Source organism: Girardinichthys multiradiatus, chromosome 1 (genome assembly GCF_021462225.1).
Source record: "Girardinichthys multiradiatus isolate DD_20200921_A chromosome 1, DD_fGirMul_XY1, whole genome shotgun sequence".
Taxonomy (NCBI): domain Eukaryota; kingdom Metazoa; phylum Chordata; class Actinopteri; order Cyprinodontiformes; family Goodeidae; genus Girardinichthys; species Girardinichthys multiradiatus.
In genome coordinates this window covers 19,459,197-19,472,036 of record NC_061794.1, presented here as the reverse complement: position 1 = coordinate 19,472,036, position 12,840 = coordinate 19,459,197, and the positions used below count along the sequence as shown (strand labels likewise).

At 37.7% G+C, this 12,840-nt stretch overlaps 1 protein-coding gene across 2 annotated transcripts; it reads left to right on the top strand.

The window, feature by feature from the left end:
• The first annotated feature begins 15 nt into the window (after positions 1-15).
• tmem51a (transmembrane protein 51a) lies at positions 16-9,725 on the top strand. Of its 2 annotated transcripts, none has more exons than XM_047375718.1 (3): positions 16-157; positions 2,934-3,412; positions 6,606-9,725. In XM_047375718.1, the coding sequence occupies exons 2-3, from the start codon at positions 2,985-2,987 to the stop codon at positions 7,009-7,011; spliced, it is 834 nt and encodes a 277-aa protein (XP_047231674.1). In that variant the 5' UTR covers positions 16-157; positions 2,934-2,984; the 3' UTR covers positions 7,012-9,725. The 2 variants fall into 2 exon arrangements, with proteins under 2 accessions (XP_047231674.1, XP_047231739.1); XM_047375783.1 differs by lacking the exon at positions 16-157 and adding an exon at positions 2,337-2,766.
• Positions 9,726-12,840: the final 3,115 nt, after the last annotated feature.

Genomic DNA, 12,840 nt, shown 5'->3' with positions numbered 1-12,840 from the left:
AATTCTGCCCGGGCCCATCCTTCTTAGAGGAAAGTTCCTGATCTATAAACGAAAACGGTCTGCTTACAACCGAGCTCGTAAGAGATTAAATATAAACAGCATAGCGACCTATAGCTTTGTTAAAGAAAGAGGAGGAAGACTGGCAAATGGTGCAGAGGTGAGTGTGTTTACAGTGTCCCCGCTCGCCGAAGAACTAGTAGCTACCCGAGTTTGTATCGCAGAAATGTTTGGAAAATAAAGACAATGGCTGCGTCTTTGATGCATAAAAAAAACGATTTAAAGTTTACTTACAGTTCTATCTTTTTGAGCTCGAAACTACTTACCCGCTTTGTGTTTATGAAAGTTGGCAGTGTTGGTCAACTAGTGATGGTTCTGCAACAAACAAATAAATATTTCCTCCAAATACTTGGAAGGAAGAAAGCCTCCCTTCTGAATTAAATTCTTTAGGTATTTCTCACAATGTTGACTCATGATAACACACATGTGTGCTAAAATAACTTTTTTTTTTTTTTTCCCCAGCCTGTCAATTTGTTATTGTGCTGTCTTGGTAAAGTATAATTGTACCAGTCGAGCCCCATAAACTATCCCATATTTGTACATCTGAATTGCACAACACGTCTGTGAGCAGGATGGTTAGTATTTTTGTTCCTTACAATGAAAGCAGCTGTCCAGATGTTCATCACCAACTTTATCTTGGGTCAGGCATTGCATTCTTTATTCAGGGGATAATTGAGAGCTGAGTTACAGTAACCTCCTCGGTTCCAGCAGGCCTGGGCCTGTTTGTGGACCACAGTGGACAAAAAGTTAGTTATCAAAAGATGGATTGCTGGCAAAAGTACTATAATATACTTCTTAACGTGCATACAGATTAATTTATTGTACCTTAGTATGAATTTATTTGTAGTTCCAAGTAGAGCTATGGGGGAAATGCACGCTCCCTGGCAAAAAATATTCATCCAGCGTAAACATTTTTACTTTTTTTTTCATGTTATAACCACAAACCTTGGTGTATTTGATTCAGATTTATGTGGTAAATCAAACACAAAGTATATCATAACTGTGTAGTGGGAAGAAAAGGTTACATGGTTTTAACATTTCTTTTAACAATCTGAAAAGTGTGGCATGCATATGTGTTGAGCCCTTTTTAACCTTATGGGGAGCCTTTAGTCAATCCAGTGTGTATAAATCTAGCTGTCCTGTGAAGGCTTCAGAGGGTTGTTAGAAGACATAAGTGAATAAACAACATCATGCAGGTCAAGGATGAAGTCGTAGAGAGATGTACAGCAGGGTTATGATCTAAAATAATTTCTAATACTTCGAACACTGCTTGATCTATCATTTGAAATGGAACAAGTATGGCATAACTGTAAAGCTACCAAGATATAGCTATGCCCCTTAGCTGACAGGCGGAGCAAAGACAGCATTAATCAGAGAACCAGCCAGAAGGCCCATGCTAATTCTAGAGGAGCTGCAGAGATCCATAGCTCAGATGTTCGAATCTGTTGGCAGGACAGCTTTTAGTCATCTAAAGTTTGCTTTAAGCCTTGAAGGGGACACAGCAAATACATGGATGTTGGTGCTCATGGACCTTGGCCGACGTCGCAAAATGTTATTTGTGGAGGAAAAGTAATACAGCACATCCCCATCAACACTGCATTCCTATGGCTTAATGTGCTGGTGACTGCATCACAATGTGGTGAAGCTTTTTCTTCATCAGAGATAAGGCATCTGGTCGAAGTTGATGGCAAGATGGATTAAATCAGTGTCAAAGTGTGCAAGGCTGAATACAAACACCTGTCTCATTTTATAGATTTTTATTTTCTAAATATTATAAAAGCTGTAAATTCTATTACTCCCACTTTACAATTATGCACCATTTTGTTTTTGTCAAATACATAAAATTCATATACAATACATTAAAGTTTGTGGTTGTTTTGTGAGTGCATGTAGAAAAAAAGTTCAAAAGTTGAATAATTTTGCAAAAACCTATAATTTCTTTTTTTAAATTAAAATAAAAAGCCGGGTTTTATACCAACCCTATGGCAACAAATGATTTAATGCAATGAAAATTTCTGAAGAGATTTTAAGATTCAAAGTGCACTTGTTCTAACAGAATGTGCTGTATAGATAATCTCCGAGCTTTAACACGTCATCAACACAGTCATATTTCCCACCCTCAAATTCCAAGCAAACCATGTCACCTCACCATCCTCAAGCAGCAAAGTTATTTTTTTTTACTGTAGAAATGAGATTAGCTTTCTGATCCTTGACATATTCACATTATATGGCTATGCACACATCTGACATGCGTACTGCTTTTCAGAGAACATTTTTACTTGGTACAAGTGCTAATAAATACTTCTTGTAATGTGTGATCATAAATTCACAGTAAACACATACCAATGCACAGATTTGATTTAGAGGCTGATAAGAGCTCAGTAAACCTGTAGAGTATAGCGTTATGTAATATTTCTTGAGGCACTAGATTTACAGCGGCCACTACCTTTTATTGACATTGCCAGCTCTAGCTGTGTCGCAGGTGACTTTGGGTGAGGCTGCTGTAAATTGTTTACCACGCAGCACGTCTATGACTCGGGGAAAGGCTTAGATATATTTTCTTACAGTGAATTTTATGTCCCTTTGGTTCCCTGAAAAGCTGGGCTTGGGCTATGAAACCTTTTTAAACAGCAGAGGCATTTGAGCAGAGTGCTGTCTATCTTCAGGTGCTGCTTAGAGGCGCAAGAAGAAGGCATTGTTCTCTTCACTGTAAGCCAGTTAGATCATACATTACTTTCTGAAATCAGAAAGGGAAATTTAAGTTTGTTTTTATGTTTTTTTTAATGCAGGTTTTGTTCCTTTTTGTTAATTATTTTGTCTATATTAAGTTTCTCAGTTTGTTTTGCAACTATTCTAAAATGCCTTTCTCTTTGCAGTTTTTGTCTTCACTGCTGCTGATCTAACTGACGTTTTGAAATTTAAAAAACATGCGTTCCACTGAGGAAGGACCACCATGCCCCCCTGGAGTGGTAGAGACAAACATCAGCAGCAGCAGCAACAACAACAGCAACAACAACCAGATGAGTAACAGAGAAAATTATAGAAACTCAGGCTCCCAGTATGCTCTGTGTGCTTTGGGAGTCGGCCTCGTCGCCCTCGGAGTAGTGATGATTGTCTGGAGCGTGGTGCCTGCGAACACAGCTTTCAATAACAGCAGCGGTTCAGGGGGGAATGATGGCACTGAGGGCAAGAAAAATAAAGCGTCCTCTGTGGCCTTTGTGCTGGCCGGCTCCGGGCTAGCTTTGCTGCTGCTGTCTCTGTGTGTGGGAATAAGGAACAAACAGCGGGAGCAGGTGAGACGCCAGGTGGCCCAAAACCAGAGAGAAGCAGCGAGGGAGCAGGAGGAGAGAGAAACGTAAGTCCAGCTGTGTCTTGACCTTTTTTTGTTGCTTTTAGGTCCACAAATACCAAATGTTAAATACTGTAAACTGTTTAGAGTACATAGTGAATCTCAGAAGGTCCCTTTGAGAAATATTCCCTGAAGGCTTTAGTTCTCTTCTTGAGAACCTTTTTAACAGAAATTTTAAAAGTTTTTATTCAGTAGCTTACTTGCTGAAGCTCAAGGAGGTAGGGCGGGGACATCATATAACGGCAAGAAAGAAAATGGTCTAGAAAATGCGGGTTAATAGTTGGGCTGAAACAATTAATCAGAATAATCATGATTATCGGTTAATGAAATAATCAACTAATTTAGTAATTGAATAATTGTTAACTTGAGTATACAGACTCTAAAACATTCAATTTGCTCAAAGAACAACCCACTCAGAGCAGTAATTAGGCCAAAATTGTACAAAAAATATAAATATATTGCATTTAAGATGAAAAACCTTTTCTGTCTGTAAATATGCTGTATCCAGAACTCAAAGTATTAATCAAAAAAATTTACAGAGTATTCGATTAGCAAAATAATCATTAGTTGCAACCCTAGTTAATAGTAACCAATATCGTTATTGCAAATTTCCGCAATGATATTGTAGTTAAATATTTTGTTGATATCGTGCAAACCCAGTTAGATCTATGACAGTCAAACATAAGCACTATATGGGTGCATCTCAAATAGAATATAATTTAAAAGTTAATTTATTTTATTAATTCAGTTCAAAAGTGAAACTTATACTTTATAGTCATATTCATGACACACCGTTTAATTGTTTAAATATTAATTTTGATGATTATAGTTTGCAGATATTGAAGACCAAACATTCAGTTTAATACTGAAAACCTTTTAATACATAAATGTTATGCTGTGGCCTGTACAGTTATGGGTAAGGCTGATGACTTACAGTTGTCCAGCAGACAGTCACTGTAACGCTCCACAAGTAGGGTAAGCCACAATATTATTACTAAAGATGCTGGCAACAAGCATATTAACTGAAAGTTAAGTGGAAGGAAAAGGGGTGGTTGAAAACAGGTTTGATAGCAAAAAGGGACAACCACAGCTCTGACAGGATTGTTAAGCAAAGCCCTCTCCTGAAACAGAGACACTTCAGAAGTATATTACCTGGGGTAAAAAGGGAAAAGGACTGATCTGTTGCATTTCATTTGGAGTTCTAGGTCCCAGAATCTGGAGGAAGATGGGAAAGGAGCAGAATCCAAGTTGCTTTAGGGCCAGTGTGAAGTTTTCCCACAGAGATTGTATCCAGTATTGTCAAGAGATGAGATGTACTTGTACTAAAGGCATAGGTCAGATTTTTAAAAACTTGAGGTTGTAAAACCTCTACAATTTTGGTCCCAGAGGTTTGGTCATAAAATGCCAGAAAGGATTCTGGGTGAACTGAGTGTTCTACTGGTGTTTGAAACACTTACACTTACCCCCTCTACCACCCGTCCTGCAAACTGCTGGTTTTCCATTGGTTCCAGCAAAGGGTACAACTACTATTTAGAATGACATGGCATTGAAACTAAAGGAGTGCCACACACTTATTAAAGAGAGACTGTCAGCACACCCACCTGTGTTGGCTTGCTCTGTGTGTGTGTCTGTGCACCAAAAACAAAATAATAATTGTTCAATTTAAAACTGTTATAATTTTAGGAGTCACTATATAATAGTGTAATATTTTACTAGCAGGTGGAAAAATAGTTGCTTTTCTTTTTTGTAATAGAAGTCATTACATAATGTTATACATTTCTTCTTTGTAATATCTGTGTTAATCCACTGACGCAGCCATGATATTTTTACATAACTGTTTCATCCCATCAGAATTACATGCCAACCCGCTCCTCGTATACTGTGATTGCTTTGAAAGATGAATGGTAAAAAACATTTCTGAAAGCGCAGACACATTTTAAAATGTTTATGGTTCATTGATGGGCTGATATCGGTGACATTTCAGTTTCAGGAAGCTAATAAATGCACAACATTAATTTATAGGTCTACCAAATTTGTTTAGGCAGATCATTACAAATCAGAACTTTGTGGCTTGTGGGAAAGTGGTTTTATCCAGAAACCTGTTGGTATATTTTGTGTGATGGGTGCTGGTTATTTTACCCTTTTACCTTTTTGTACATGTTTTTAGTTTAGGTTCATTTCTACTCAACGTTTTAAGTACAAAATGGAGCTGTGTGCACCCCGAGGTTTGAATCAAATCCACGCGGTGGTCATTACGTACCCACTTTGACAGCTAATGATTTAAGCAATTTTCTTCATTCTCCTCATAATCTGCTGTAAGAAAATGTTGTTTAAAGACTTCCAACAAATATTTACCAGAAGGAGGTTGTTTAGTAATCTTAGTTTGATCAGGAGTCATAATCTCTCTTTATTTTGTTATAGTCAAGTAGTCCAAAACTAAAAAAAAAAAAAAAAGATAGGCAGAAAGATTTTAGAAAAAAACTAATAAAACCTAACTTATAAATACACTCTGAGAAAATTTTTATCTGGAATTAAGTGAAATAGAGAATGAGAAATAAATGGATACCCAATGTATAAAATATAGATTCAAGTCAGAAGGGATAAAATAGGAATATGTAAATATGTACAGTTAAGCACAAATTTTTATGTATCCCTGGCAGATTTAGATTTAAATGTATTTTTATTCGACCAACAAATTTGTTTCTGATGAGATGAGAGAGGCAAGACAACAAAACACTGTACAGGAAGTAAAAGAAAAAAAAATCAGTTTTTATGTTCATTTATAAGAAAAATACCATGTCAAAGCTTATCTATACCCTTCTCAATAACAGATGAAGATAATCTTTATTGCATTACAGCAATCAAACTCTTTTTATTATTGCTGCCCAGCTTTTGCATGTTTCCACTAGTATAATCATTATTTATATTTCTTGATGAGTTCCAAGTGTTTTAGGTTGGAAGGCATCACTGGCATGACCCTAACCTTTAGCTTCCTCCAATTATTCTCTTACTTCAAGGCAGAAGCAACTTGGTAAATAAAAAGATTACTTCAAAACTAAATCTGCATGGAGCATGAATAGTTTTGAACATATCTGTGGATAAGAAATTGAGGTATAAATTTGACAAAAAGGTGAATTGACCCAAACCTGTGTGTGATTCACATGTAGTAATAATAATTTCTGCATTTGCATCTCTGCAGGGCTGGGGAGCAGGCCCACCGCTATTCAGTGCCTAGCTATGAGGAGGTAGTAGGCAGCGGGCAGTACCCTGTCCGCCAGAGCAACTTTCGTCCAAGCATCTCCCAGCTGCCATCCTACGATGAGCTGGTTGAAGTCGACGGCATCCGTTATGAGAACGAGGGCGCAGAGGTCAACACTACCATACCGCAGCCTGCCCCGGCCTGTAGCTCTCCTAATGCTACCATTTCCACATCAAATCATAGACATCGAAAAAACAGCCTCAGTTTCCTGCCCATCAAAATCCGAAGGATTAAGTCGGAAAAGCTACCCATGAAAAGCATTGGCAACACTCAGCCAGCAGCTGAAATCAGTATTGAACCTCTTACCCCTCCACCACAGTATGAAGATAAGGTGCCTCCGCTTTGAGATCAAACCACTGTTTAAAACTATTGACTGAAATTCCTGCTAACTTCCATGGCCAGCGCTTGTGGATCTGCGTGTGCTTTGCACAGCCAAGAACTGAATGTGGTCGAAGGACCTTATCTATTCAAATTTGTCATCATGGCTCATGACTGTAAAACACTCAAGGGAAGAAGCATGCCTTTTATGGGCTTTACTGGATCACTCCATGCGGTGACTAAAATTTGTTAAGCTGTAGCATTTTCCATTTTATGTTTCAGTTAATACAAAACGTTAAGAAACCACCTTCACTTTGTATTTATTGTAAAGGTGAATTAATGGTAGTATGGTAGAGCTCATGAGGCATTTTGGAGGGGTTGTTTTGAGGATTTGTTAGTAAGTGGGTACGTGCACTCATTTTGGCAGGTAACTGCCATTTTGGCTACTTTTAAAGACGGAATTATTGCCGTTAGTGGATAACCAAACAGGGACCCTAAAATTGTTAAAACTATGTAGTATGTTGTAAAAAAGTTTGATCAAGCTTAAGCTAGTGTTTTAGCTGGTGGCTAACAAACTGTTGGACTGCATTTAAGGAGAATCAAAGTTGATTAAACTCTGCAACTATTCTCAGATACTTCACTGCAATCCTGTTTTAACCAACAAAGTTAACAAAACACTGAAAAGAAGGCACTGGTGTTTTTTATAGCGATCAACCTGGTAAATAGCTGCCACAATACAGATAAGCATTGACCTGAATAACGTCTTGATAAGAGTCCAGATTTGACTCTCTGTTAAACTATGGCTCACTTTCTAACCTACTTACGGCTCAATCTTTACCTTCATAAAAACTAAGTTGTATGCTTTTTTTTTTACTTTAGTAACAATAATAATAATCTCCCATTAAAAAAAGTTGCATTTCTCTAACAGTGATCTGTAGGGATTACTTTAACCTTCATAACCATTCTCCTCGTGTTGCATTGCGGCAAGACCAACTTGGGTTTTCACCAAGCCCTGCGTGTCACAGTTCCAGTTATCTACACTGTTTTTGTAATTACTCTGGCAGTAAGCAGGCTTTGGAGATGTAGCAATTGCCTAGTTTGTGCAGATCAACACACATCAGCCCTAGTTGAATGGTATGTTTTATTGTCTTCCCTGTTTTGAAGACTAGGTTTTTGTGTCACGCCATATGTATGTTCAGTGGAAACAGGAAGACATTACAAATTGATCAATCCTAGCCCCTCTGATCATCTGGAAAAGTAAAGTTATGTATTTAACATTTGCTTTAGTTACATTTATTTTATAGGAAGTTTTAGGGATGTCAAAATATTCATAGTCCCCCACCCCCATATTGAATCAATGTACTCAAACAAAGGTTGGATTTTTCTACATTTTCACTCTGAGATTAGAAATCCTATTATTTTTTGGCTTTTTGTACCTATGCACCAGAGGTGCCAAAATCCAGAAGCCGCTGTAGCGAACATTATACTGGACTCATATGTTTACATGTTTAATAAATAGATAAGGCAGTAGAAAGTACAAATGGCACCGTTCGATATTGTGGTGCAAACCAAGTTTCATGCATGTGTAAAGTGGCTGTTTCATTAAAGCAGAAGATGTGAGGGACCATGTTTTAAACGTATTTGTACTCCTAGCTTGTGCAGCAACTTTGGTTACAGTGGTAAAGTTGTGTTTGGTAACCAGTTAACAGAAATGACTTCAAAGGAGGAAATGAGTTTCCAGGAACCATTAGGAGTCGTAGATTTAAAAAAATGCTAATATCTGACTTTGAATGCATCAGTGAATACCCTCCAGTCGTACACACCAAAGTATTTTTACTTCAAGAAATTAGGTTCAAAACATTTCAAAACAAATTTCCTGACTCCAATGTTCTTTTAAGGAAAGTGTTGCTCTAGGTTTTGCACACAGCATGATGAGGGATGAATCTTCTTGCAAAGATGTTTGCAAGAACTTGTTGAATAGTTATAAGCCTGTGCTCAGTAGTTGTGAGTTGTAAAATCGGCAGTCTAGTCTCTTCATCTCAGGGCTTGTTTTTTTTTTTTTTTTTTTTCTGGATGACCAACAGAGAGACTCATTGAGTGTGTAGCTGCACCACCGTTATTTCAACCACAACTTTAACTGCAGTTCCGCTTTCACTCTGAAGGTAAGCAGGAAAAGGGCGAAAAATGAAAATAGAGGGCTCAGGCCTTGTTTTTTCATGGAAGTGACTTGTGTTACAGCGGTATGCAGGCTTGTCGGTACAGTTTTAGATATAAACAGAGGATGCCAGAGTGACTCAGTCATTTAAGTCAATGTTACTCATTTTGTGAAGTTGCACAATCTAGCTTTTCTCTATGTTTTGCTAAAGGAAAATCCCTCTAGTGTTTCACAGTTATTTGAAAGCTGATATCTGTCACACAGTGTATCAGTTGTCCAGTGGACATCAGCAATGTACCTTTTTTTTTTTTTGCAAAAATCTGTTTAGGAAAAATATAAATTGTATACATATGTTGCCAAATTGTTTAACATTAATTGTAAGTATTTGGATGTAAGAGTCACTTTTTTACAATGATTTTTTTGTCAGTGTCATTTAATATTGCCCTCTTATGACTACAGTTTGTGTATTTTATATGTGCTGTGGAAAAATTAGGATCTTGTTATAAAAATTTTGTTTTTGTGCAGAGGTTTGAAAAGTTATTTGTCTCATGAATATTTATGATTAATAAAGAAGAATCTTTTGTTTATGTTGTCTGAGGCTCTCTAATTGTATTTTATTGCTGTTTGTAAGGGAGATTATGCAACTGCTCTGAAAAACTAAAGTCAAATACAGAGATCTAAAAGTTTGTTGCACAACTTCACTACCAATGTGCCAATGTGCATGGAAGACAAAGATTTGGTATGTTGAAACTCGAGAATCACTCAAACCAGCCCCCAGCCAGTGACATAGCATGGGGCCCCATGTGGGAGGACTAAGTTCTGGTCTGAGATGTATGATTGTATCAGAAAAAGACAATTTTATCAGAGCATGTCATTTCTGCAAAAAACAAATCAATACTTTTACGTTAAGGAAGAGAAAAGAAACAATTTCCTTTGCATGTTACAATGTAAATCAGCTATAAAACAACATTCAGATTAACTGATAAATTGGAAAAAAAGAAGTGTTTGCAGAAATGTGGCTGATGTTGCCAGCTAAGCAGGATATGGTAGTCCTCATGTGTAATGATCTTAGCTGCACTGCAAGCTACTGTGCCCTCTTCAGGCTCAGAGATTCAGAAAGCTACAGGTCCTTCTCAAAATATTAGCATATTGTGATAAAGTTAATTATTTTCCATAATATCGTGATGAAAATTTAACATTCATATATTTTAGATTCATTGCACACTAACTGAAATATTTCTGGTCTTTTATTGTCTTAATACGGATTATTTTGGCATACAGCTCATGAAAATGCAAAATTCCTATCTCACAAAATTAGCATATTAAAAGGGTCTCTAAACGAGCTATGAACCTAATCATCTGAATCAACGAGTTAACTCTAAACACCTGCAAAAGATTCCTGAGGCCTTTAAAACTACCAGCCTGGTTCATCACTCAAAACCCCAATCGTGGGTAAGACTGCCGACCTGACTGCTGTCCAGAAGGCCACTATTGACACCCTCAAGCAAGAGGGTAAGACACAGAAAGAAATTTCTGAACGAATAGTGCTGTATCAAGGCATCTCAGTGGGAAGTCTGTGGGAAGGAAAAAGTGTGGCAGAAAACGCTGCACAACGAGAAGAGGTGACCGGACCCTGAGGAAGATTGTGGAGAAGGGCCGATTCCAGACCTTGGGGGACCTGCGGAAGCAGTGGACTGAGTCTGGAGTAGAAACATCCAGAGCCACCGTGCACAGGCGTGTGCAGGAAATGGGCTACAGGTGCCGCATTCCCCAGACCTGGGCTACAGAGAAGCAGCACTGGACTGTTGCTCAATGGTCCAAAGTACTTTTTTCGGATGAAAGCAAATTCTGCATGTCATTCGGAAATCAAGGTGCCAGAGTCTGGAGGAAGACTGGGGAGAAGGAAATGCCAAAATGCCAGAAGTCCAGTGTCAAGTACCCACAGTCAGTGATGGTCTGGGGTGCCGTGTCAGCTGCTGGTGTTGGTCCACTGTGTTTTATCAAGGGCAGGGTCAATGCAGCTAGCTATCAGGAGATTTTGGAGCACTTCATGCTTCCATCTGCTGAAAAGCTTTATGGAGATGAAGATTTCATTTTTCAGCACGACCTGGCACCTGCTCACAGTGCCAAAACCACTGGTAAATGGTTTACTGACCATGGTATCACTGTGCTCAATTGGCCTGCCAACTCTCCTGACCTGAACCCCATAGAGAATCTGTGGGATATTGTGAAGAGAACGTTGAGAGACTCAAGACCCAACACTCTGGATGAGCTAAAGGCCGCTATCGAAGCATCCTGGGCCTCCATAAGACCTCAGCAGTGCCACAGGCTGATTGCCTCCATGCCACGCCGCATTGACGCAGTCATTTTTGCCAAAGGATTCCCGACCAAGTATTGAGTTCATAACTGTACATGATTATTTGAAGGTTGACGTTTTTTGTATTAAAAACACTTTTCTTTTATTGGTCGGATGAAATATGCTAATTTTGTGAGATAGGAATTTTGGGTTTTCATGAGCTGTATGCCAAAATCATCCGTATTAAGACAATAAAAGACCTGAAATATTTCAGTTAGTGTGCAATGAATCTAAAATATATGAATATTAAATTTTCATCATTACATTATAGAAAATAATGAACTTTATCACAATATGCTAATATTTTGAGAAGGACCTGTATACTGATTGTTTTTGTGTATAAATATTAGTTGGCGCTATAACCAAACAATGTAACCTGTATTAAAGGTAACTTTTTTAATTCGTTAAATCATAACTAGAGTTTAAACTCTGTCTTGTTTTGTTTTTTTACCTTATCTGTTGGCTTATAATGAATGACAAAATTCATATAACCTCCACATATTTAACAGGCTCATGAGCATCTCAGACAAACATGAATTAAGGTTTTTCTTTGTTGGAACATATTCAAATCTTTATATATGCAGTAATATGTGGTCCGATGGGGCTCGTTTGTCAAATTAAAAGTTTTAAAACTTTTGAAAATAATCTATAAGCAGGTACTAAAGATACTTTTCATTAAGCCCACATTTTGCATTAAAATGTATTTTTTATTGGTCTGATGTAATATTCTAATCTTAGATGTTGTCTTTTCGTCATTTTTTCATTAGCTACAAGCAGAAAATCATCATTATTAACAGAAACAAAGGCTTGAAAACATTCACTGTATGATTAATCTGTATAGTGTGTTTCACTCAGTGAACTGAGTTACTGAAATAAATGAACTTTTCATTAATCTAATTTACTGAACATGACCTAACATCTTTAAGTCAGTGAATTTTTAGGTTTTGACCTGAAGACAAGAGGTTTGCGTTTTTCTGCGGTTAGTTGCAGGAATTCACAATTAGACCGATTTGTTAATAAACCTAAAACATACCACCTAAACAACCAAGGAAAGAGTAGAAAGGTTTTAAACAGACTGAATTTTTCTAGCTACAGAAGAAACTCCCATGACAATCTGCTGAATTAAACTACCGTGAAAGCATTAAAACCATCCCAAAAGAAGAATAAAAATCTGGGCCCATATTCACAAAGATTCTCAGTTTTCTCAGAGGGTTACTATCTTAGCCTCAACATTCCTGCCAAGGAGTCTAGGGTTAGGAGTGATTCACCTCACTGCTGAGAGCGACTCTGAGCGAGATGACAGAAATTCCTATTTTAGTCAGGAGGTGTGGTTGATCCTGTTGCTA

What these genes read in the sequence shown, in the direction of transcription:
- tmem51a (XM_047375718.1), top strand. Translation starts at nt 2,985, where the DNA reads ATGCGTTCCACTGAGGAAGGACCACCATGCCCCCCTGGAGTGGTAGAG. An exon ending in GAGCAGGAGGAGAGAGAAAC is followed by an intron (nt 3,413 to 6,605) that starts GTAAGTCCAGCT and finishes GCATCTCTGCAG; the next exon opens with GGCTGGGGAGCAGGCCCACC.